This window comes from Myxocyprinus asiaticus, chromosome 41 (assembly GCF_019703515.2).
Source record: "Myxocyprinus asiaticus isolate MX2 ecotype Aquarium Trade chromosome 41, UBuf_Myxa_2, whole genome shotgun sequence".
Classification (NCBI taxonomy): domain Eukaryota; kingdom Metazoa; phylum Chordata; class Actinopteri; order Cypriniformes; family Catostomidae; genus Myxocyprinus; species Myxocyprinus asiaticus.
In genome coordinates, this window is record NC_059384.1 from 17,744,548 (window position 1) to 17,770,256 (window position 25,709).

Here is a 25,709-nt window from a genome sequence, read left to right on the forward strand (position 1 = left end):
CATCACGGACTTTAAAGGGAATAAAAACTCAGCCGTGAACACCGCTGCCTCTCTCCCGGATAAGCTAAATACTTTTTATGCTCGTTTTGAGGGAAATAACACCGCCCTCATGGAGAGAGCTCTCGTGGCCAAAGCTACAGAGGTTAGTTCACTCTCCGTCTCTGTAGCGGATGTAACCCGATCCTTCCGACGGGTGAATATCCGCAAAGCCACAGGCCCAGACGGCATTCCGGGCCGCATCATCAGAGCATGCGCGTACCAGCTGGCTGGTGTTTTTACAGACATTTTCAATCTTTTCCTCTCTTTGTCTGTAGTCCCCACATGCTTTAAAACATCCACCATTGTGCCTGTTCCAAAGCAATCAAAAATAACTTGCTTAAATGACTGGCGTTCTGTTGCTCTGACCCCCATCATCAGCAAATGCTTTGAGAGACTAATCAGAGATTACATCTGCTCTGTGCTGCCTCTCTCTCTTGACCCATTGCAGTTTGCTTACCGCAACAACCGCTCCACTGATGATGCCATTGCATCTACAATACACACTGCTCTCTCCCACCTGGAAAAAAGAACACTTATGTGAGAATGTTGTTTGTAGACTACAGCTCAGCATTCAACACCATAGTGCCCTCAAAGCTAGATGAGAAACTCCGGGCTCTGGGCTTAAACAGCTCGCTGTGCAGCTGGATCCTGGACTTCCTGTCAAGCAGACGCCATGTGGTTAGAAATGGCAGCAACATCTCCTCATCACTGACCCTCAACACTGGAGCCCCACAGGGCTGTGTTCTCAGCCCACTACTGTATTCCTTGTACACACATGACTGTGTGGCAACACATAGCTCCAATGCCATCATTAAGTTTGCTCATGACACGACGGTGGTAGGTCTGATCACTGACAATGATGAAACAGCCTACAGAGAGGAGGTGCACACTCTGACACACCGGTGTCAGGAGCACAACCTCTCCCTCAATGTCAGTAAGACAAAGGAGCTTGTGGTGGACTTCAGAAGGAAAGACAGAGAACACAGTCCCATCACCATCAATGGAGCACCTGTGGAGAGAGTCAGCAGCTTCAAATTCCTGGGTGTCCACATCACTAAGGAACTCACATGGTCCATCCACACTGAAGTCATTGTGAAGAAGGCTCATCAGTGCCTCTTCTTCCTGAGATGGCTGAGGAAGTTTGGAATGAACCGCCACATCCTCACACGGTTCTACACCTGCACTGTAGAGAGCATCCTGACTGGCTGCATCTCCGCCTGGTACGGCAATAGCACAGCCCACAACCGCAAAGCACTGCAAAGGGTGGTGCGAACTGCCAGACACATCATCGGAGGTGAGCTTCCCTCCCTCCAGGAAATATATACAAGGCAGTGTGTGAAAAAAGCTCGGAGGATCATCAGAGACTCCAGCCACCCGAGCCATGGGCTGTTTTCACTGCTACCATCAGGCAGGCAATATCGCAGCATTAGGACCCGCACCAGCCGACTCCATGATAGCTTCTTCCCCCAAGCAATCAGACTTTTGAACTCTTGATCTCCCACGATCAAAATACATCAGCACTGCACTTTATTATTATTACTATTACTCTTATATCTCACACCGGACTGTCATAAATTATATTATTATTATATATATATTCTCTCTTAACAACTTACTATCAACCGACAGCCTGAATGTCAATACAGTACAATACAACCTACTGTACATTCTATATATACTACTATATATACTTTTTTAATTTTACTGAATGTGTATCTATATTGTGCGTATTGTATACTGTACAGTGTATGTTATTATTTGTATATTGTGTTGTATGTAAATATGTGTATATTAGACTTTAAATTGTGTTGTGTTAATTTGATGTTTTTGTAAATTGGTATATGTCTCATCACTGTCACGACTGCTATATTGATCGGAACTGCACCCAAGAATTGCACACACCATTGCACTTGTGTATATGGCTGTGTGTCAATAAATGTGATTTGATTTGATTTGATGGGGATCTACACTTCTGCTGTTGCTTGCATTGTCCGCTGGACACCTCTCTCATCACCAAGCTTCTACGGAGGATTCTGCAATCCCCTCTTGAGTACCATGACGCACACACTCCACTGACAAAAACACTACTCTCTACACTGCATGGTGGTGCATTACTGGCTTTATTAATAAATATTTTTGGAACTGTTACCTCTGCTCCTGGGTCATTCTGTCCAGCACCTACACGTTACACTGTCAAGGACAGTGCACAACCATTAAAAAGCCTCTCAAAATAAAACTGAAAGTGATTTTTCTATAAGGGTGAATTTCACAAAGAAATGTATAGGTCATATTTCAACCCCAAAATCTTTAAAAAATCATAAGAATTATTGTATTTTTATTTTTTTGCATTGTGAAATTATTATCATAAAAATTTAGCTAATTTTCCCACAAAATTCTGATTTTTTAGTTCACTGTTTAGTTCAGAGGCTAGTACCACAGAAATTACAAATATAATTTGAAATTTAAAATAGATAAAATAAAAATGTACATAGGACATATGTTTTTTCCCATTGATAGTCTTTGGGTGAATGAGAGCAATTGAGGTTTTTAAATCCCTACAATAAATTATCTCAGTTTTCAAAATTAATTGTGAGGAATCACTACCCAGTATCATGTGATCATAAATAAAAAAAATTGGCTTCCCTAAAGTGGCCATTGTCTAAACAAATAGCTAACAGCCTTGAGGAAAGGCTCTTCGTGAAAGGAATCTATATGGATTCTGCTCACTTGTTTAGGACGACCCTACGAATAGCATCTCCTTCCTGCAGTGCTGTTCAAGGGTGCAAAAAATGCCATTTGGAATTTATGTAAAATATCTAGAATCAGAAAGAGGAAGTGACCTAGACAATCCCTAGAAGTCTAATGCCCTACTGTCCTCAAATAAGACAGAGGAAGTGTCCTAGACTATCTCTAGTAGTCTAGTGTTATTTATCTGTCCAGATAAAAGGAATTGTACAGAACTGATTTGCCGTAAGGACAAAGCTGACGTTAATCACTGAGACCGTCACACAGCCAAAAGGAACCCTCACCTACAGCCCCGCTTCCTTATGCCAACAACCCTTTAGGCGTAAAACACAGCCCCAGATTTATGTTACTCCTGTACAGTGAGCAAATTTGCCACACAGACCTTTTCCTCTTAACTTACCCTCTTTCACTCTCTTTTGCAAATGTAACTCACTTCACAAGGGTCATGTTCACTCTGCAGCTAAATACAGTTGTCTCTCCTCTTTTGAGTGTCTGTTTATGAGAATGACTCCTGTATTTCATCTACACACTGAGCTATAATTTAGGGTAGTCAATTCCGGGTTTAAATGCAGTGGTCACTTCCAAAAGGTCAGTTTAAAGAATATTGACTCAGGTCTATTGTATGAATAAGCGCAGTCCAATAGGAATTTAGTTCCTGATAAAACACATTTTATTTAATTAACAGAGAACATTTCTTGATACCTTGATGTCCCCGTCCCGGCGTGAAGCTCTTTGTCTGCTCAAAGGCCCGAGCCACAGTTGGTCCTTTCAACAAACTGGTGATGGACTCCACCTGCATATTAAACCAGTGCTAAATATCAAAATAACGTAGGAAATGAATGTTGTCCTCCTGAAAAAACAACCTAAGATGGTTTGCTGGTCTTATTTGGTTCAGTAGCATAGCCAGAAACTTTTGGGTGGGTGGGCCAAGAGAAATTGTTAATTGTTTCCACAGGCGTATTTAAGACATTTAGCTACTAAATGTTGTCTACTTTAATATTAAAATATTGATCAACAATATTAGTGTTTGAGTACATTCAGACATGTTTTTTTTTTTTGTTTTTTTTTTACATGTGCAACATATGGAACATTAGGAGGCCTTGTGGCTAAGAACAGATACATATAATTATATGAGGATTCAGGGGAAAAAACAGCTTAAACCAGACTAAAATGGTTTGCTGGTCTTAGCTGGTTTAAGATGGTCTTGGCTGGTCAACAAGCTGGTCTCCCAGCCAGACCAACTGAAAAGTGCCCAAAACCCCTCTAAACCAAATGACAGCCCATCCTGACCAGATTGGGAGACCAGCAAACCAGTTTAGGCTGGTTAGATTTGTTTTGTTTTGTTGTTTGTTTTTTCAGAAGGGGGTGAAAATCTAAATAATTCAGTTACTGTTGCTAACTAAGCAAAATGACACTACAGCCAACAAATCTGGACAAAATCATCTAGAGTCTATCTGTGTGCTCTATTCAAGGCAGCCAAGTTTCAAACCAGTCCCTATGGTGCAGGCCCTTAGATTAACTAGGGAGGCAGTCTGCCCAAACAAAACCCCTTGAACTCACACCCTGTCAACCTGAAAACATTTGTGTTCCATGTGAACTGGGAGTGTTGCACCACCGGAAACCTGCATGCTACAAACTAAACAGCAGTCTAGAGAGGACGCAGTAAGCTGCACATTCTCCAGTTTACTGGTGATTGAGACATCCTCATTAAACAGTCTGGAGACAGAACATTCTCCTCTCTGGGCAAAAAGCCACAGCAGTGTTCAATTGTCTGAGGGAATTCAGCCTGTTTTTGTAAGGTGTCTAAGGTCATGCTAAGGCTTCTTTAAAGTAGGAGAGAAATAGGTTACAACACAAATCAAACCACCATGTGGATTATTTAATAATATTGCTTATTCTTTTCCAGTTTAATTCTGCATTTGTCTACTGGAAATAATTTATCAATCAAAATAAACTATAAATAACCTTAAATATAATGTATGTGACAGAAGTGTAACATTCTCCATCTTAAACTATTTTAAACAACATAGTTCACATTCCACTATAATTATATTAATTGAGAGATTACATGGAATATTTTTACTAAATGTGGTACTATAAAAAAATTGTATGATACAAGTGAACTGCAAACAAATTATGAATGGTTAAAAATTTAGAAATACTAAAATACTGTATATAATATTTACAAAAAAATTATGAAATGTTGAAAAAAGTTTTGAAATGTCCAGTTTGTAAAATCCACAAATTTTGGAAAGAAATGTTTTACATTGCATGCATGTGGATATATGAGTTTGTTGGATCTTATGGCAAACACACACACCTGACTAAACAGATGCTCCAGGAAACCATGCAGCTTCTTCTGTTTGTCGTGAGATATCCACACGCTGGCTGCCATCTCATCCCCTGTGTGTGTGTGTGCGGAGAGAAAGGGTGAAGTGGTATTCATTAGATGATTTAACATAGCCGCAGTTATAGCAATGAACAAGCCTCTCCTCTCTTCCTCCATCTGTTCAGTAGTTAGCATCAAATGGCCATCAGTTTGGCAGGGACTGTGTATTGGCAGGTATTGTGTGTCTAACTAAGTGGAAAATGTGTGCTTTATGTTCAGTGCAAAGAGATAAGAAGAACTTATTTTAAAGCCATATCCAAGCTCTTGCCAAAACTGATTAAAGTTATGGATGTTCCTTCATGTTTTGAAGCATTAATCAGGGGAGTTATCAAACAATGGTGTTCTGGTGGCAGCTGTGTGTAGAATGATGTCTGGTTGTGTTACCTGAGTCCATCTCGTCACTGTGTATGTAGGAGCTGCAGTGACTGCTGCAGATGCTGGTGAAGGAAGCTATTGAGTTCCTGTTGCTGTTACAATCACTGAAAGCAATCAGCCAAACATTCATGTGTTACTAACAAATGATCCAACTATCAGTACCCAACAGGACCTTAATGGTGCTAAAGCCACAACCCATATCAAACAGCATTCCTAAGTAATTCGATAGAGTTTCAATGAGGTTTGAAACACAAAACGTCTGTTAACATCACAGCAAATTCTTGAGAACTTATTTTGTGAGATCTGTTACAATTGGACCATTAACACACCTTAACTGAAGGATGTTGTTTACCCTGCTAAAAAGAAAGGCATATGTTATGGGCACGAACAGCCAGTTGTGGGAAAAATGGAGAAAGTAAGTGCACTTCTCACGATTCAGTCAGCGAGATTTAATATTTAAGTATTTAAACACATTCACACAGCACACAAGATCATTATAATCTATGAAGAATTAGAACATATATACATAGCACAAGGGATCACTATAAAAATTATGAAGATTTTAAAAACATTTACACAGCAAGAAGAAACACCACGGCTGCTGTGAGAGCTTGAGAGGACTGCTGGGGGAAAAAATCTGAATGTGTAAAAATATAAAAGCTTTTATATTAGTTGAATGAAAACCTTAATATAATTTAATACTGTTAAATATAAATATACTATTCAAGGAATATTCCGGGTTCAAAACAAGTTAAGCTCAATCGACATCATTTTTGGCATAATATTGATTACCACAAAAATGTATTTAAAAAAGCAAAAATGGCAGTTACAGTGAGGCATTAACAATGGAAGTGAATGGGGCCAATCCATAAACGTTAAAATACTTCAAAAGTGTTGCCACAAGACATAAACAAAATGTGTGTTAACATGATTTTAGTGTAATAAAATCACTTACTAACCTTTTCTGTGTAAAGTTATAGTTAATTTTACAACTTCGTTGCCATGACAGTTTAATGTCAACAAACCCTAAACCCCTACAATGACTCTAAAAATGAAAATTTAAACAACTTAACAGCTCAAATTATACATGAGTTTTAACAGAGGAATTATTGTAAGTGCTTTTATAAAATTATAAGCTTCACATTTCTGCCTTTTAAACCCTCCAAAAATTGGCCCCATTCACTTCCATTTTAAGTGCTTTACTGTAACTTCAATTTATTTATTAAGAAAAGGACGGACGAGTAAAAATAAATTTTTGTGGTAAGAGGGTATGCATTAATAACACCCATTTGCTCTTTCTTCCTACCAACATGACAAACAACAAAGACATATAATAGTGTACCAATGTGCTTTTACTGAACTTCAAGTGAAATACTGTATACATTTGGAATGGCAATCAGCTTAAACCAGCCTGGATCAGCATGGAAATTCACACTGGTCTAAGCTGGTCTTTTCAGCAGGGTTATATGAGTATTAGATTCTCAGATACCTGTTGGAGTCCCGGTTGCTGATGGTGTCGTGACCCGAGTCCTCCTGCTCGTCTCCAGCCACATTGAAACACACTTTCTTGCGTTCACTTCTCTCGCTCTCACTCTCAGCTGAGATGTAGCTCTTCCCTTCAGAGCCAGTGGGATGGGTGATGGATGAGAGCAAACTGTGAGAAAGACAAAAAGAGAGATACACTGATGAGCCAAAACATTATGACCACTCACAGGTGATGTGAATAACGTTGATCATCTCCTAACAAGGCTACATGTCACGGTCTGAGAATGCGAACAATCAGTTCTTGTAGTCTTCATGTTGAATACAGGAGAAATGGGCAGGAGTAAAGACCTGAGCGACTTTGACAAGGGCCAAACTGTTATGGCCAGACGACTGGGTCAGAGCATATCTGAAACAGCAAGGCTTGCAGGGTGCTCCCAGTCAGCAGTGGTGAGTACCTACCGACAGTGGTCTGAGGAGGGACAAACCACAAACCGGCGACAGGGTGTTGGGTGCCCAAAGCTCATCGATACGTGAGGGCAACGAAGGCTATCCTGTCTGGTCCAAACCGACAAAAGGTCTACTGTGGCACAAGTCACAGAAAATTTTTATGATGGTTATGGGAGTAATGTGTCACAACACACAGTGCATCGCACCCTGCTGCATATGGGACACAGACTGCTCAGAGTACCCATGATGACCCCTGTCTTCAATCAAAAGTGCCTACAATGGGCACGCAAGCATCAAAACTGGACCTTGGAGCAGTGGAAGAAGGTCACCTGGTCTGATGAGTCCCGTTTTCTTTTACATCACGTGGACGGTCATGTATGTGTGTGCCGTTTACCTGGGGAAATAATGGCACCAGGATGCACTGTGGGAAGACAAGTTGGTGGAGGGAGTGTGATGCTCTGGGCAATGTTTTGCTGGGAAACCCTGGGTCCAGCCATTCATGTGGATGTCAAATGGACAAGTGCCACCTACCTAAACATTGTTGCAGACCATGTACACTCATTCATGGCAATGGTATTCCCTGACTGCAGTAGCCTCTTTCAGCAGGATAATGTGACACTGCACACATTGTTCGGGAATGGTTTGAGGAACATGATGAAGAGTTCAAGGTGTTGCCCTGGCCTCCAAATTCCACAGATCTCAATCCGATTGAGCATCTGTGGGATGTGCCGGACCAACAAGTCCGATCAATGGCCTTTCCACCTCGCAACTTACAGAACTTAAAGGATCTGCTTCTAATGTCTTGGTGCTAGATACCACAGGATGCCTTCAGGGGTCTTGTAAAATCCATGCCTCGGCGGGTCGGCACTGTTTTGGCAGCACACGGAGGACCAACAGCATATTAGGCAGGTGGTCATAATGTTTTACTCATCAGTGTATATAGAGACAGGGAGAAACAGAGAGGGGTTAATCACAAATTAGGCTCAACCTGAAAGTGCACAGCCATGGCAGCCCATAGACACTTTACTGTCCGTCTGATTCAAATTGTGCATACAAAATAAATAATAAAAAATAAATAAAAATAAAAAAATAAAAAACTTTCTCAAAATAGCAAGCTCCAATTAGTGTTTTTTTTTTTTTTTTTTAGTCATAAATTTTGTCTTTTGACCAAAAAATTCCTTTAAATTTACTCAATATTCTGTCTTGACATATTTTACTCTGACTATAAGGGCACACAATTTAAGTAAAAGAAAATCTGATAATGTGTAAAATGACAGCGATGGGTAACAGACCAACCTTTAACAAAATATTTAAACATTTTGCAAAATTTATAAAAATGTAATTAGGCTATTTCAACATGTATAAAAGATTATATGACCAAAAATTGTAAGTAAATAGTTAATATCTTAGAGAATTATTTTTTCTTGTTATAACAGAATTTTTTTTATGAAAATTGCTTCATTATATAAATAAACTAGTTTTTGTTTGTCTTGACCAAATAAAAAAAAAACGTCATCAATGAACGAACACTGCCTCCAATCTGATTGGTTAAAAACATGTTCCATCATTCTGTTATAAGTACATCTTTGTTTTCGTCTATTTAATGTGTCACAATAATTTTTGTCATTTCTACTTGATTTTTTAATCAGTAAATAAATTCAAAGTACTGTTACAATGTGAGCATCAAGGAAGAACTAGTCGATTTGATCAAGTTTGGCATCCATGGCATTGAATCTTTAAAAGATATTTGAGAGGTTTAAGACGCTTTAAAATAAATGAACAATTTCAGGATTACCCACCCCTAAACATGTGTTATGTCCAAATTCATATGTCCACCAGACGGCTGTTTCCTGTCTGAGTGGGCGGTTCTTTGCTAGAAAAAGCAGCAAAGTGGACCAGACTTTATGCTGATAGTCAAAAATCTGGCTATGTAAAACTAATCAAATCGTAATTACTGAAATTGCTGCAAAATAAAGACACTACAGAGTCAGAATCAACTTAGCCTTTCTGTCAGCTCAAACCAATCTGGCCATTCTCCGTTGCCCTCTCTTATCAAAAATGCATTTCCGTCTGCAGAATGTTTTTTGTTTTTGGCACCATTCTGAGCAAACTCCAGAGACTGTTGTGCGTGAAAATCCCAGGAGATCAGCAGTTACAGAAATACTCAGACCAGCCCGTCTGGCACCAACAATCATGCCACGGTCGACATTTTTCTCCATTCTGATGGTAGATGTGAATATTAACTGAAGCTCCTGACCCGTATCTGCATGATTTTATGCACTGCACTTCTGCCACACAATTGGCTGATTAGATAATCACATAAATATGTAGGTGTACAAGTCTTCCTAATAAAGTTCTCAGTGAGTGTAGCTCCAGAAATAGACGTTGATTCAGATGAACAGTGGAAAAGACACCTCACATTATCACCCTATCATGCTGCCACCTTTTAAATCTTATATGCCTAGCATGGTAAAGTTTACACTCCATGAAAGACATGTTACAGGAAGAACGGCCGGGCACAGAGCTCTAAAGTCATCAAGAGGTGTGGCTCAAGTTGAGCGTGTGAGAATGGGGAGAGCCAAACAAAATTTTGGCTTCCTCAACAACTCGAGGAAGTTGGAGGTCTTCAAAATATTAATAACTTCAAAACATGCTGTGGCAGATTCACATTCTCTCTCTGAAGGAGGAAGCGGGAGCCGGGTAAACATCCAACGAAACTTTTAATGACAGCACTTTTCAGCTTAACATCATACAGATTTGCTTTTCATCTCAACACTACGCATACACCCTGTTGACTTTTCAGCTCAACACTACACATACACCAAGTTGGCTTTTCAGCTCAACACTACACACAGTCAGCTCCGTTCATCTCTCTCTCCCCTTCTGCTGCTGTCTCCTGTCCTCAAATACTCCCGCAACTCCTCACTGGAACGCGCGACCAGTGTGGCAACAGGTGGAACTCATTCACCACTTATCTCTCCGGCCTCACTCTGCCCAGACACCGCTCGGCCATGCCCTGCTCACCACACATGCATATAGAGCTGTATCAACAATCATAACTCTGCAAGAAATTGGTTCCCTTTTCCGGACAGCAAAGAAAACTTTTAACGAGGCTATGTGTTTGGAACTAGCTTATGTGCAACATATTCTGAGACATGGGGTCATTAAAGCTACATTTTCAATATTTTTTTTAATATTTTTTTGGGGGTCTGGGATTGTGGCCAGGTCTCACCACACATGAACGCACAAACAAGTCAAGCCTTGTTTGAGTTTCAGACAACCCCCTTTAGCTTCTTATAATGAGATGGGACACTATAAACATATTTTTGTGGAATATGTTGCCATTATAAATGCGAACCCTTACATTAATTCTCATCCTAAAAATAAACAAAATCTAAAAAAAAATCATAATTCTGACCTGAACCAGTTCTCTAAGTGAGAAGTGTAGGAACATTTCAATGATGCCTCCCTTGTGAGAAGGCCAGAGGCCACTAGAAATGCCCTAGTTCTCCAGCTCTGTGGTTTTAGAACAATGTCCCTCTCCCTGCCAAAGCAGGAAGGTCTCCACCATTGAGTGCCATTCTGGAAAAGAGCACCTGGCACTGCTATTGGCTGGAAATTAATAAGGAAGTGTGCACAGCGTGGGGCACGGAGCATCAAAGTAAGAAGAGGTGGAGGAAGGGAACAATGATGAAGCTCTGCAGGGGAGGATCTTGGTTTGGATCCATGAGTCTCTTTGCCTACAGTTCTTTATGTATGAAAGCTTTCATGTGACACATGAGGCTCTTCAGCTGTGCTTTACATTCAGCTAACATCATACAGCTGACACTGCACTTTCAACTATAATTAAGTTCTGACTTCACTGGTCAAATCACACTTTTTTTCTCTTTTCATATACAAAAGAGACTGACATTTGAAATTTGACAAGATAAATTTAATAAAATTCTCTTTCACTTGCCCCTTCAAAAATCCACTTGTCCTGGACAAGTGGACAAGCGTTAGTGTAGAGCCCTGATTAAATATTGCATTCAACATTCTACAGTAACAATTTTTTATTCTGCAGTATAGCTCCTAAATTAAATGTACATTGTTTTAAAGGAGTTTTAGTTCCCTATCTGTCATTCACTCGACGTTGTGTTGATGTAGTGACACTAGGGGTCGCACTTGAGAGCCCCTAACACCTCTGATATTTGAGAAAAGGCCAATGAAAATTGGCGAGTGGAATTTGCATGCCACTCCCCCGGACATACGGGTATAAAAGGAGCCAGCTTGCAACCACTCATTCAGATTTGTACTCCACTGCTTTTCCATTCACCTCTAAAAAAAGAGCATTTTAAGCTGTTGGATATATGGAGCATAAGTGCAGAGAACGCCCATGGGTGCTTTGACAGCCACACTAAGAGAGTATATCTAAAAGTGTATATTCCTCTAAAAGAGTGAGCACTGACGGAAAGCGTCTTTTTAAAGATACCTTTCCGTCTGTGTGTAGTTCCTGGGTGCGGTCGATATCTCGCCGCTTCTGACGGCCACAATTGCTGCCTCACGTGTTTAGGCCATAGCCACGCGGAGACAGCATTCGTGGATGGTTCATGTTCTCACTGCGAGAACATGACCATGGCAACGTTGCGGTCGTGGCTTTCCTTCTTCAGAGGGAACACTCCCCACCCCGGTCCTTTTACCTACAGGTATCAGGCTGCGACGGTTAGTGCTGGGGGCGATTTGGGGACCCCAGTGGGAGTGGTTTCACTGGGTGAACCCCCACGGACCTCCCCAGTATGCTCGTTCCCCAGTATGCTCGTTTGCCCCAGTCAAGTTTTGGGATGAGACAGGCAGCTTGCCCCAGGGCGAGTTTAATGTCTCTTTCGGGGCACGAGAGCAGGATGAGCTCTCGATCGCAGAATTGGAGAGCGGGCTGGCACGGTCAGACATGGATGACTCGGCTGGGTTGCCACCTTCGGGTGTGGTCACCCAGTCTGAGGCTGATGTGGAGCTGACCGCCATGCTTGACCGGGCTGCCATGAGTGTCGGGCTTGAGTGTAACCCTCCACCCTGCCCTGAGCCCTCACGGCTGGATGACTGGTTCCTGGGCTCAGAGCGCCGCTCACAGCCACACCACGCCCCGGTACCATTCTTTCTGGAATTGTATGAGGAGCTCACGAAGTCGTGGCAGGCATCTTATACTGCCCTGACCCGGCTTCAGAGCTTCTCCGCTCTCACTACCCTCGATGGTGGGACGGCCAGTGGGTACATGGCGATTCCTCAGGTGGATAAGGCAGTTGCGGTGCACTTGTGCCCACAAAACACCGCCACCTGGCGGAATCACCCGAGACTCCCATCCAAGGCCTGTAAGTCTACATCATCCCTGGCGGCTAAGGCTTACAGTTCTGCTGGCCAGGCCGCCTCCGCCCTGCATGCCATGGCCGTCCTGCAAGTCCACCAGGCCAAGGCATTGAGAGAGCTGGACGAGGGTAGTCCTGACCCAAGTGTGATGCAGGAGCTGTGCTTGGCGACCGACTTCGTCTCCGATGTGATGAAGGTCACGGCACGGGCTCTCGGGCAGGCGATATCCACCATGATGGTCCAGGAGTGCCAACTCTGGCTTAACCTGGTCGAGATGAAGAATGCCGACAAGGTTCGTTTCCTTGATGCCCCCATCTCCCAGGCTGGCCTGTTCGGCGACACCATCAAGGACTTTGCTCAACAGTTCTCGATGGTCAAGAAGCAGACGGAGGCTATCCAGCAAATTCTGCCCTGGCGTAGTTCAAGGTCCCGCACCCCGTCTGCTCGTCGCCGAGGGCATCATCCTGTGCCAGCAACACCGGCTCTTCCGCAACCTGAGCCAAGCACTCGGACCCGGTGTAGAGCCCCCCGCAGGAAGTCGACACCCCGTCCCACAATTCGGTGCCAAGAACCCCAGGAAGGCTTCGAGGCGCCCCTGAGATGGGCGACCCAGGGGCGAGGAGACCCGCTGTAAGTTTGGAGTTTGGTGCACAGAGCACTCCATCCCCTGGTGGAGGGCCGGGAGGAGAATCTTTTGTTTCCTTTTGTGTTCATTTTGCCGCATGTCTGAGAGGCTGCGGTACCCACACTTTTAAAAAAGTCTCCTCACTCCCTGGGTCATACACTCGCATGAGATCGCAATCCTTCTACAGAACTACACGATAGAGCCTGTCCCTCCAGCCGAGATGAAGAAGGGGTTCTACAGCCCCTACTTCATTGTACCAAAGAAAGGCGGTGGGTTGCGGCTAATCTTGGACCTGCGAGTGCTGAATTGGGCTCTGCACAAACTCCCGTTCAGGACACTGATGCAGAAGTGCATCCTGTCATACGTCCGACATCAAGATTGGTTCGCAGCGGTAGACCTGAAGGACGTGCACTTCCATGTCTCAATTTTACCTCGGCACAGACCGTTTCTTCGGTTCGCTTTCGAGGGCCGGACATATCAGTACAAGGTCCTCCCCTTCGGTCTGTCACTGTCGCCTTGCGTCTTTACGAAAGTCGCAGAGGCAGACCTTTCCCTGATAAGGGAAGTGGGTGTCCTTATCCTCAACTATCTCGACGACTGGTTGATTTTAGCTCACTCTTGAGATCTATTGTGTGCGCACAGGGACCTGGAGCTCAGACACCTCAGCCGACTGGGGTTTCGGGTCAACTGGGAAAAGAGCAATCTCTCACCGGTGCAGAGCATCTCTTTTCTTGGGATGGAGTTGGACTCGGTCGCTATGATATCGCGTCTCATGAACGAGCGCGCCCAGTCGGTGACTAACTGCTGAAGTCATTCAGGGGAAGAACAGCAGTCCCACTGAAGCAATTTCAGAGGATCCTGGGGCATATAGCATCCTCAGCAGCTGTTATGCCGCTCGGGTTGATGCATATGAGACCACTTCAGCACTGGCTTCAGACTTGAGTCCCAAGATGGGCATGGTGTTGCGGCATGCATCACGTGGCTATCACACCGATCTGTCGCCGCATATTCAGCCCTTGGACGGACCTTGCATTTCTGCGGGCAGGGGTCCCCTTACAGCAAGTGTCCAGGTGCATCGTCGTCACGACAGACGCCTCCAAGTTAGGTTGGGGTGCCGTTTGCAACAGGCACGCAGCCTCAGGTTCCTGGACAGGACCTCGACTGCATTGGCATATCAACTGCCTCGAGTTGCTGGAGGTATTGCTGGCCCTGCGGAGGCTTCGGCCATTGATCCAGGGAAAGCATGTGTTGGTCTGGATGGACAACACGGCAACAGTAGCGTACATAAACCGCCAAGGCAGGGCCACAAGAACCCTTCCTCACAAATTGTCAGTGCCTATGCGCCACGGCCAACGAACCCACGCCCATGCCTGCCACGGCCAATGAGCCAATGTCCACGCCTGCCATGGCCAACGAGCCAACGCCCATGCCTGCCACGGCCAACGAGCCAACGTCCACACCTGCCACAGCCAACGAGCCAACACCCACCATGGCCAATGAGCCAACGCCCTCACGGCCAACGAGCTAGAAGCATCAACTGTCCCAGAGCCAGTGTTGCCAGCCTCGTCCGTCCCAGAGCCAGCGTTGCCAGCCTCGTCCGTCCCAGAGCCAATGGTGCCAGCCTTGTCCATCCCGGAGCCAGCGTTGCCAGCCTCGTCCATCCCAGAGCCAGCATTGTCAGTCTCGTCCGTCCCAGAGCCAGCGTTACCAGTCTCTGGTAACAGATCAGGCGGACAGCCAAGAGACCAAGGAGACCAGGGCAGATCAGGCGGAAAGCCATGAGACCAGGGAGACCAGAGTAGATCAGGCGGATGGCCAGGAGATCCAGAAGACCAGGGCAGATCGGGTAGAAGGCCATGAGACTCAGAAGACCAGAGCAGATCATGTGGATGGCCGTGAGACCAAGGAAACCAGAGTATATCAGGCAGATAGCCATGAGACTCAGAAGACCAGAGCAGATCCGCCTGCCACGGCTTTGTCCCTCGAGCCTCCCATGGCCCCACCTTCCACGGCTCCGCCCCTCGAGCCTCCCATGGCTCCGTCTGCCACGGCTCTGCCTTCCATGGCTTCGCCCCTCGAGCCTTCCACGGCTCTGCCTTCCATGGCTTCGCCCCTCGAGCCTCCTAGGCTCCGCCTTCCACGGCTTCACCCCTTGAGACTCCTACGGCTCCGCCTGCAACGGCTCTGCCCTCAGAGTTTTCCACAGCTCCAGTCTCTAGTCTGGGGTCAACACCCAGGCCTCCTGTCCCTGTTTCAGCCATGTGGCCATCAACCAGACCCCCTGATCCAGTCCCTACCCTGAGGTGGTCTTCTGGGTCTCCTGGCCGTCCGCTTGATCTGCTCTGGTCTCCTGGGTCTCTTGGCCGTCCACCTGATCTGCTCTGGTCTGTAACTACACTGAAATAAGAATCCACGCAGGACTTTAAAGGCTATGAAATAGCAAAAGAAGGCATTAATAAAGCATGATCTTGCTTTGGTTTATATTTCAGCATTATATATAATGTCCCTGTGGGACATTTTCACATTTTCACCGTAATAATTACATGAAATGTTTCCAAACTTCTCTTATTGACAAATTCATCCAGATCTGACAAGAGCCCTTAAAGAGATAGTTCACCCAAAAAGTTTAATTCTCATTATTTACTTACCCTCATGCCACCCCAGATGTGTGCGACTTTCTTTCATCTGCTGAACTCAAATGAAGATTTTTTGAAGAATTTCTCAGCTCTGTAGGTCCATACAATGCAAGTGAATGGGTGTCAACAATTTCAAGCTAAACAAAATCACATAAGTCAGCATAAAAGTAATCAATAAGACTCCAGTGGTTAAATCAGTATCTTCAGAAGTGATGTGATAGGTGTGGATGAGAAACAGAGAAACAGATCACCTTCACATTCTTCTTCTATATAAATATATTGATCTGTTTCTAACCCACACCTATCATATCACTTCAGAAGATATGGATTCTTATGGATTACTTTTATGCTGCCTTTATGTGCTTTTTGGAGAATCAAAATTTTGGCCTACAGAGCTAAAATATTGTTCTTGTCACATATTCCCTGTTTTTTGTATTGACTTTTATGTTGAAATTCTTGTTTAGTTCCCATGTTCCTGTTTCCTGTTAGTTTGTAGTCCTTTTGTAGTTTCATTTTATTATTGGTTTTCCCCTGATTGTTTCCACAGGCATTCCTCATTCCCTTGTTTGCCCCTGTGTATTTAAGCCCTTGTTTTCCCTGTTTCCTTTGTCAGTCTTCACATGTATTGTCATGTTCTGTACCAGGTTCCCTGTGTTTTGTTTTCTTTCTTATTCTGAGTTACTTTGTTCATCTTTTGTTTCTATTAAAGGCTGCACTTAGATCCTCCATCCTAGCCTGCCATGTTACAGAAAGACTGACCAAAAAATGGATCTAGCGGCCGTAAGAATTCTGCTCCTTCAGCAAGGGGACCGTCCAGTTGAGGATCACGTCCGTGAGTTTTTAGAGCTGGCAAATGTAGTGCACTATCCAGACCGCTCTCTGGTGGTTTTCTTCCGGGCCGGTCTGAATAGTGCACTGAGAGAACGAATGCCTCCGGCTGATCCTCACTGGACGCTCGGCGAATATGTGGAGAAGGCTCTGGAACTTTGCGGTTCCCTTTATACAGTAGATTATGGCGGGAACCCTGGGCCAAAATCTGCATCTTCGGCTCCCTTGTCGAAGCCCTCCACGGCCCCTGTCTCGAAGCCCTCCATGGCCCCTGTCTCCAAGTTGTATGATCTGCCACTAATGTCGGTGCGTAGGTCCATGAAGACCCTACCTCAAAAATTGTCTGCGCCCACACCTGCCACGGTCAATGAGCCAGCACCCACGCCTGCCACGGTCAATGAGCCAGTGCCCACGCCTGCCATGGTCAACGAGCCAACGCCCATGCCTGCCATGGCCAACGAGTTGCTAGCCTCATCCATCCCAGAGCCAGTGTTGCCAATCTTGTCAGTCCCAGAGCCAGTGTTGCCAACCTCATCCGTCCCTGAGCCAGCGTTGCCAGCCTCGCCCATCCCAGAGTCAGCGTTGCCAGCCTTGCCCGTCCCAGAGCCAGCGTTGCCAACTTTGGCCATCCAGAGGAGGAGTAAGAGAAGAAAAGTTTCCATTCCCAAGTCCCTTCCCATGTACACGACCACAGAGGTTGTTTCCAAGTCTCTTGCCCATGCCCACGACTACAGAGGTCGTTCCCAAGTCTCATCCCATGTACACGACCATGGAGGTTGTTTCCGAGTCTCTTCCCATGTACACGACCATGGAGGTTGTTTCCGAGTCTCTGCCCATGCCCACGACTAAAGAGGTTGTTCCCAAGTCCCTTCCCATGTACACGACCACAGAGGTCGTTTCCGAGTCTCCGCCCATGTTCACGAACACGGAGGTCGTTTCTGAGTCTCTGCCCATGCCCACGACCACAGAGGTCGTTCCCGAGTCTCCTCCCATGCCCACGACCACAGAGGTCGTTCCCGAGTCTCTTCCCATGTTCTCGACCACGGAGGTCGTTTCCCATTCATCCAGGACTCTTTGTCTCAAGCCTCCCATGGCTCCGCCTTTCATGGCTTCGCACCTCGAGCCTCTCCTGGCTCCGCCTTCCATGGCTTCACCCCTCAAGTCTCTCCTGGCTCCACACCCAGAGACTATTTCCCCAGCGGCTCCGCCCGCTCCCCCAGAGACTATTTCCCCAGCGGCTCCGCCCACTCCCCTAGAGACTATTTCCCCAGCGGCTCCGCCCGCTCCCCCAGAGACTATTCCTCCAGCGGCTGTGCCCGCTCCCTCAGAGACTCCTCCTACAGCAGCTCCGCTGCCTGACCCAGTCCCTGTCCTGCGGCCACCTTCCAGGCCTCCTGACCCTGTCTCAGCCCTGTGAGTAAATGATGGGAGAATTTTCATTTTTGGGTAAACTACCCCTTTAAAGTGATAGCTCAGCCATAATTTAATATTCTGTCATAATTTCCCTACCCTCATGTTGTTCCAAACCAGTGTGACGCTTTGCATTATGTGGAACACAAAATATGTTAGACAGAATGTTAGGGACTGACAGTCTCACTCACCATTCACTTTCAACATATAGAGGGAAAAAATTCACTGAAGGTAAATAGTGACTCAGGCAAACATTCTGTCTAATATTTACTTCGTGTTGCATGGAAGAAAGAAAGTCATATGGGTTTGGAACAACATGATGGTGAATGATGCCAGAATTTCCATTAATAATAATAATTCTGTAACACATGTTAAATGTGTATTATGTAATGGAATATAGGGGAGTTAACGTCTATTATGTCATTTGTGAAAGTAACGAGTTACTCAGTACTTGAGTACTCTTTTAATTGGATACTTTCTTACTCTTACTCAAGTAATTATTTATGTTAGTACTTTTACTTCTGCTTGAGTAATTATTTTTTTAAAGTAATTGTACTTTTACTTGAATACAGTTTTTGGCTATTCTATCCACCTCTGGCCTCTTCAGATCTTAGCTCTGTTACCTTCATCCACTCCAACAGCAGAGATCAATGCTCTTGTTAATCAAGAGCAGAGACAGAGGCTTCCAGGGATGGCTCTGATGAGCTACTCCGCTGCTATTTGCCCCATTATTGCTGCATGATAGGGATGGCTGTCTGACAACCACCTCCAGGCAGCCATTACAATACTCTCTCCTACCCAGGACTGTGAGGAAGGTCATTATCTCCCCACCAGATCAAGGACAGCCCTGCCAATAAGCACACTCGCAGAACTTCAGCCAGCAATTGGCAGTGATAAGCATATGGCAGCGGCAGTAAAAAATTGCAGCCCTCACAGATTAAGACAAGCTGTAATTGCCATCATGTTCACCAAGGATCTGACTATGTGATGTCTGTCTAATGATGCAAATTCAGAGTCTGTTACCGATAATGGATGCTTTATTTAATTAAAGGTGGTATGAATAGAATTGGAAGGGAATGTAATGTGTGCTCAGAGGCTGCTCTTTCATAGCTCACAAGATTTAACCAGAGTTCTCTGTTATGTTTTATATACAGTAAAGTGCAATAACAACTACTTGTTTAAGATATTTCTCCTAAACTTCTTCAGGATAAATAAAAAGTACACACAAATGAAACAATTGTTGACATACAGTAAGAGATCATAAAGGTATTAAATGAATTTGGAGACCATTAAATTTATTTTGAAATATTAGTTTATCTTGAAATCTCTGACTGTTGATTGCAGACTTTTGGTATCTTGGCAAATCTGAGCACAGTTTGGGATTGTTGAGATCTTTTCTGAAACTCTAGATGAGACACATGCCATAACTGGATGCGGGCAGAATCTAAATGAGTTGTTTGTCTTTTTATACACACAGTCATTCTTTTCTTTGAATCCAGGTAACAGATCAGAAACACTTGAAACTAGTCTAACGTGTCTAATCTGCGATGTATGTTTTGTGCACTGGCTTGTTGTTATGACAACGAAAAATTAAGAGCTCGTATTTGCCTCCCTGTTATGAGTGAAAGGTCTAACGCTGCCTTCAGCGCTCATGATAAGAGCACAGGTATAGGATTTAACTCTCTGATGAAACAAATCCAGACACAATTTATGGAATAAAGTTCCAGTTAAAGTAAAGACTCCACGAAAGGAGCTTAAAATTTCCCCCTGCAAGGATGAAGAAATCTTCTTGCAATGCAGTAAGGGTAAAGAGATGAGTGATGTTCCTCTACCTCTTCCTAAATGGTCTTATTTTATAGCTAGATTGATGATACTGCGATGTTCCAATGCATTAACTGTAGTGATGTTCGCATTTTTGTGCCTGCTTGCTGAGCGAATTTGAAAATAACTTGTGTTACAATGCGCATCATTGTCCGTGTGTAATTTTGAACAGGAGTGTAAATGCTTGATCACGCTAGAGATTTGCAGTAAATCTATGTACTGTCAGTGGACAGACCCTGCTTTGTAACCAGAAACTAACACAAAAATCCACTCTGATCAAATTACATTGTTGTTTTAACAGCCACAGTAAACCTGCCACTTAAATATAGATTAATCTTGCTCCGAACGAGTTGAAAGTATAAGCAACACTCTGTTAAACAATTACATGAGCTGTCTGTAACTTGCATTGCTTAAGAATTGCTCTTTAGAAGAATGTAAGGAGTGGACTCACTGAAGGAGGTGGGAGCTGGTCAAACATCCAACATAAGACACTTTATTGTCAGCACTTTTCAGTGTAACAAAGACATTCAACACCACTGCATTTCAGCAGCACGAACACACTAACAGGGTGCTTTTCAGCTCCACATAAACACACATTAACAAGGTGCTTTTCAGCTCCACACAGATACACAGCTTCATTGCATCTCTCTCTCTACCGGAGTCTCTCCCGACTGCAGCTCTCATTGCGGCTTTATCCCCCGCCAGCAAACACTGCAATCACCAACAGCTGGGCGGGTTAATTCGCTCCAGGTGTAGATCCTGGCCTCGCTCCTCACAATCGTCACTCAGCCCAACCCGCTCTCACACTGCAAACGGCTAAGCATGCTGTTTTATTTGTGCATTAAGACTCGCCTTGAATGCGCTGAAATTGCAAGCGCCACGTTGTGTTACAACGAGCTGAACGTGATGGCTGTTATTTGTGCATTGTTGAACGCGCTGACGTTCATGTGATTCACTGAAACTATGTTTTCATTCATGCTTAAGAAACGCTCATATATCAATGGGTTTGGTGTTGGTTGCGATGACGTCGAGAGTTCATGGGAAGTCCCAGGAGACTCTTCCGGGGCAACTCACCGCCCATGCGCAACCTGCCGATGCCATATCGTAAACATAGCACAGTGTAGCTAAGCTAATAAGTTAACGGTCTTGCATTGAAATACTAAACCATAGCATCAAAAGCTAGCGGTTAGCATCCTGTGGCCTGTTACAGTTAAATATAGCTTGTGTTTAAACAAACTTGAAGTGATTTAACCCTTTAACTTCTCAAAATTTAAAAAACAATTGTCTCTCTCTCTTATGCATTTTATTCAATTTTCTCTCTCTCCATTACCTCATCTTACAAAATACTGTTTCTCAAGCAACAATTGACTTAAATGTAAATTAAGTTGAATTGGAGAGTCGATTAAACATTTTATTTTCTTCCCATTGCTTCATTTATCACTCATCTATTGCTTAAGGCTTAACTACTTTAGATAATAATAGGTCTGAAATAGTGTAAATTTACAGACAACTTACCACAGCCTATCATTCCTACTATTACCTACCACCCATCGGTTTACAGCTGATTTTAATTACTTATTGGCTGTTTTATTTTATTTCAATTTTCCCTTGTGTGTCGGGCATTGAGGTGATCTGTCTCATGTGGAGGGTCCCCACCAGAGCAGTATCAACTCAACCCCCAGGCCCCACAGTATAAAACTCTATCCATTCCCCATTGTGGAATTTTAAATTGACAGAATCCCTCCAATAAAATGTTTCTGTTCCATAATGAACGGTTAAGGAGCACCAAGCCTCAATCAGAATCCCTGATATTGTCATTAAGCATAACAACAGGAAATTTATTGGTGGATTTTTTTCATTTAGTCTTTGTTTATTTTCCATTTAATTTTAAATTCTCTGTCTCCCTCTGGCTTTTCTCTCCTTACTGTTTACACTTTAGAGACCAAGCCTGGTGAACCACCGATAATTCTGGTAAAAATATTTGTCATCAATGAGAGTCAACTTGAAATGTCAAGCCAAAATTAACCACATTTTGTGTGTTCTCCCTAATGTACCCTCACGCAACTGCTCTCTCTTTGTGTTTATAAACGCAATTAAAATTTCTGCATCCAAATGCATCCACGTCCGGAAATAAATCACAGAGAGAAGCACCAGGTAAATGTCACCGCCCCCCGAGCATGCCTATGAGGCATCTGTGGTAAGCAGTTCAACTGTACCACATAAAACAGGTGTATGGTGTCAATCCTGCCAGATTGAAAATAAATTTAATTACACTTCACTAGTTGCCCACTTTTACTGAAAACACACTTAGCTGTTACTACCCTTAATTTGTGTCTCCACACACTGAAGCCAACATGTAGCTGTAACACTACACCTAGGCCCTTAACCCTGTGCAGATCTGTGTCAGCTCTCTCCCTAGTCTTCCACTACAGTGTGCCAACATGTTGCTGAAGACTGACCCCATGGTCCACTGGAAAGACTTGGAGGCTGGACTGAATGTCATGCTGGAAAAAACCACCAGCGCCCTGGCTTGCAACCTCATAGGCCAGATGAAACATAGCAACAAGAATGCCGCCCATCTGACACAGGAAGTAAATGACCTAAAGCTACAGTCCGCAAAGACCCAAAAGGTGCTAAAGCATGCCATGTGCTGTATAGACCACCTAGAAGCTGAAGCCCAAGAGGCTAAAGCCGCCCAAGAGGACCTGGAAAAGAAATTCCAGCACACCGAAGCACAACTGAAAAAAGCCAGGTTTGATTTGAAAGACATGAACTCTCAATACAAGGCATTGGAAGGCTATCTGGAAATGTCCAGAACTGAAGTTGAAACCCTGACCCAACAACTTCACCAAAGATGAGCTTGACATGGTCAGAGATGAACTGAAACACTCTTACGCGTTAAGGCGAGAGCTTAAAATGGACAGGCATCCCATAGCAGCACCCCTGTTCAACAAAGAAGCATCCTCCAACCAAAAGCTGCCATATGATGAAAGAAACAAGGGCCCGCACCACAAAAGCTCACCAGCCCTCTTCCAAGAACCCCTCGCCAACAACAGTGAAAGGGTGAACATCCCAACGAACCCTGAAGCAGCACCTGGAATGGATTTTAAAGACCTCAACAAACTGGCAAGGAACATTGACAAGTTCACGCCAAATCCTGCTGAGGGTCACAATATCCATGCTTACCTGACTGACACAGACTTCCACCTGAATATGAGGCCTCAGATGACTAAAAGAGACACTTTCTTCCTACTATGGATTACATCCAGTCTTGAGGTGCAAAGGTTTCTTGACAGATAGCCAAACCACACAAAGTCTGACTACCAACTTCTAAGAGTGGACCTGATTAAATAATTTTCAGACCCACAATCTGAGCAAGAACTGTTTACTGCCCTGAACACTAAACAGGGTCAGAAAGAGACCATATAAGCCAACTGTCATCAACTACGACAAGCCTACTTCTAGTCCCGCAAGGAACCTGAGATGGAAGAAGAAATCAACTTCAATATCATCTTCCTCCAAAACCTGCATCCCATGGTGAGCTATCATCTAGGAGTCACAGCCTGTCCTCACAAGATGACAGCTCAACAACTGCTTATATTAAACAAAGAATTGCCTCAAGAAAGGCCCCCAAGGCATTGTCAGTCTCAAGCCTTACCTCTCAAAACCAAGGGCTGGCATTAGAAGATATGTGGCATCACAGCAAAGCCAGATTCTTCAGCAAAGAGTGGAGTAAACCCCATGGTGACCAAGAGTGTGACCCCCACATCAGTGCCAGACACAGATGTATGTCCAACCACTGGGAGAAACCATGGAACAAACCACATCCCTCAAGCAATCCAAGAGAAAGGATGACATGGGAACCCAGATGGACGTTTAAAGGCAACCGACGGCAAAAGCCATTTTCACACTGTGCAGACAGACGCAGAACTGAGCCTGCACAAGAACAAGATAAGCCACCTGCAGAAGACAAGCAGAATCCACCCAAGGCAGACCATAAAGACAATTCCTACACATCCCGTCTCTAACAATGACAGGAATGCAGGTGCCAGACACAACAGTGACCGACACGGCACTGGTTTATGGTAACCAGCCATTTGCCTTAACCTCAACCATATCCTAACTCACAACATGACAGAAACTCAGTCATACAGAAGCTCATGAAGAGTCATTTACAGACATCAAGATCTGTGTGATAGACTTCTATGAACTGTGGCTTCATCAGCATCCACAGTCACCTAGAGGATCCAGATTAACCAAGACACAAAGTGCCAATCTTCAAATGGGTCCACCAAAATCAAGTTGACAGACAAGAGCTCCGAAAGCACAGGAAAGCGGGGGGGGGCTTGAAACAGTCTGACACAGCTTAAAACAGTCTCTCACACACACAACTAAAACAGTTTGACATAGTTCGAACTATTCCTACAATACAACACTAACACATCCAACCACTATAGGAAAATATCAAACAGTTTTCCCCCTAGCCAAAGAACCCGACATTATTTTAAGGTACCTGAAAACCCTAGCTACCCTACGCTAAGTTCATACAAGTACACACTAACCACTCAACACTGGTTATGATAACTTACCACACATTATGATAGGAAACACTCAGATTGCTCTTCAATAGGCACAATTCTAAAGCTAATCCAATTAGCCAGCAAGAAAGATAATGGCACTATATCAGGAATGACACCTTATGCTTTTCATTCACGAGCCACCAATAATTCATAGAGCATTAAGAAAGCCTCATGTGAATAAGACGGGACTTTGAAAAAATTTAAGGAACTTACCACATTATGCTACACAATTGACCCATGCAGATCAATTTCCATAAAAACGCAATCCTTCATGTTTTGACTTAGCCTTTCGGTACTTCCCAAGTGAAGACTGTCAAACTAAGCTCAGTTTGTTTTGTTTTAAATGTACTCCTTCACCCTTGGTTCTGAATCGTGACAGAAACAAGGCAGAATGAATTCACCTAACTGAACTAACTAATCAATTCAATTTCACAAACGATCGTTCGTATTCACGATGATTCACCCCAATCAAATCAAAATTACCCTTTACAGGTTTTCAAACAATTAAGGATAATTAAAGATAACACTAAAACCCGAACAATCGTAGAAGAGTCCAAATAGCACCAAAACATCTCAAGATTCATCTTAATGCTAGAACACTTTCTGAATAATTCATTATTCTGCACCATTGCTTTAGCTTTAATGGAGGTGTTGTCTTGTTGTTTGTTTGTGTTTGGTGATTGATTCCACTTCAAACTTCACCGATCGAAAGGGGGATATGTAGGATCTGAGTAGCCAGGCAGAAGGAAATTAAGAAGTATTAAGACAGAATTATACCAAGATGCCCAATAATTCCGGGAAATTCCTATAAGCATTAAGAAGCTAAACATTTGGACTGGCACCAAGGAGTCTGAGCTGACCTGCATCTGGCCAATGTAACTGCCACAAAACAAGGGAGGATGTCCAGAAAAACCTAACCTTTACCCAAAACCCCCACAACTGGCAAGCACATTCCAGAGCAAAAGAACGATTTTAACCTTCTCAGCTGA

The 25,709-nt window shown here is 44.0% G+C and overlaps 1 protein-coding gene across 4 annotated transcripts in view; it reads right to left on the minus strand.

Annotated features, from left to right (window-relative positions):
• Positions 1–25,709, minus strand: part of LOC127432055 (phosphatidylinositol 3,4,5-trisphosphate-dependent Rac exchanger 2 protein-like) — a 238,069-nt gene that overhangs the window by 89,840 nt on the left and 122,520 nt on the right. For all 4 annotated transcript variants that reach the window (XR_007895679.1, XR_007895678.1, XR_007895680.1 and 1 more), the window contains exons 26-29: positions 7,038–7,202; positions 5,558–5,652; positions 5,105–5,187; positions 3,487–3,577 (exon numbers count right to left, since the gene is read on the minus strand). Coding sequence is in view for 1 of the 4 variants with exons in the window: in XM_051682838.1 (XP_051538798.1) it covers positions 3,487–3,577; positions 5,105–5,187; positions 5,558–5,652; positions 7,038–7,202 (434 nt within the window). In the remaining 3 variants the exon portion in view is untranslated. The remainder of the gene's footprint in view (positions 1–3,486; positions 3,578–5,104; positions 5,188–5,557; positions 5,653–7,037; positions 7,203–25,709) is intronic.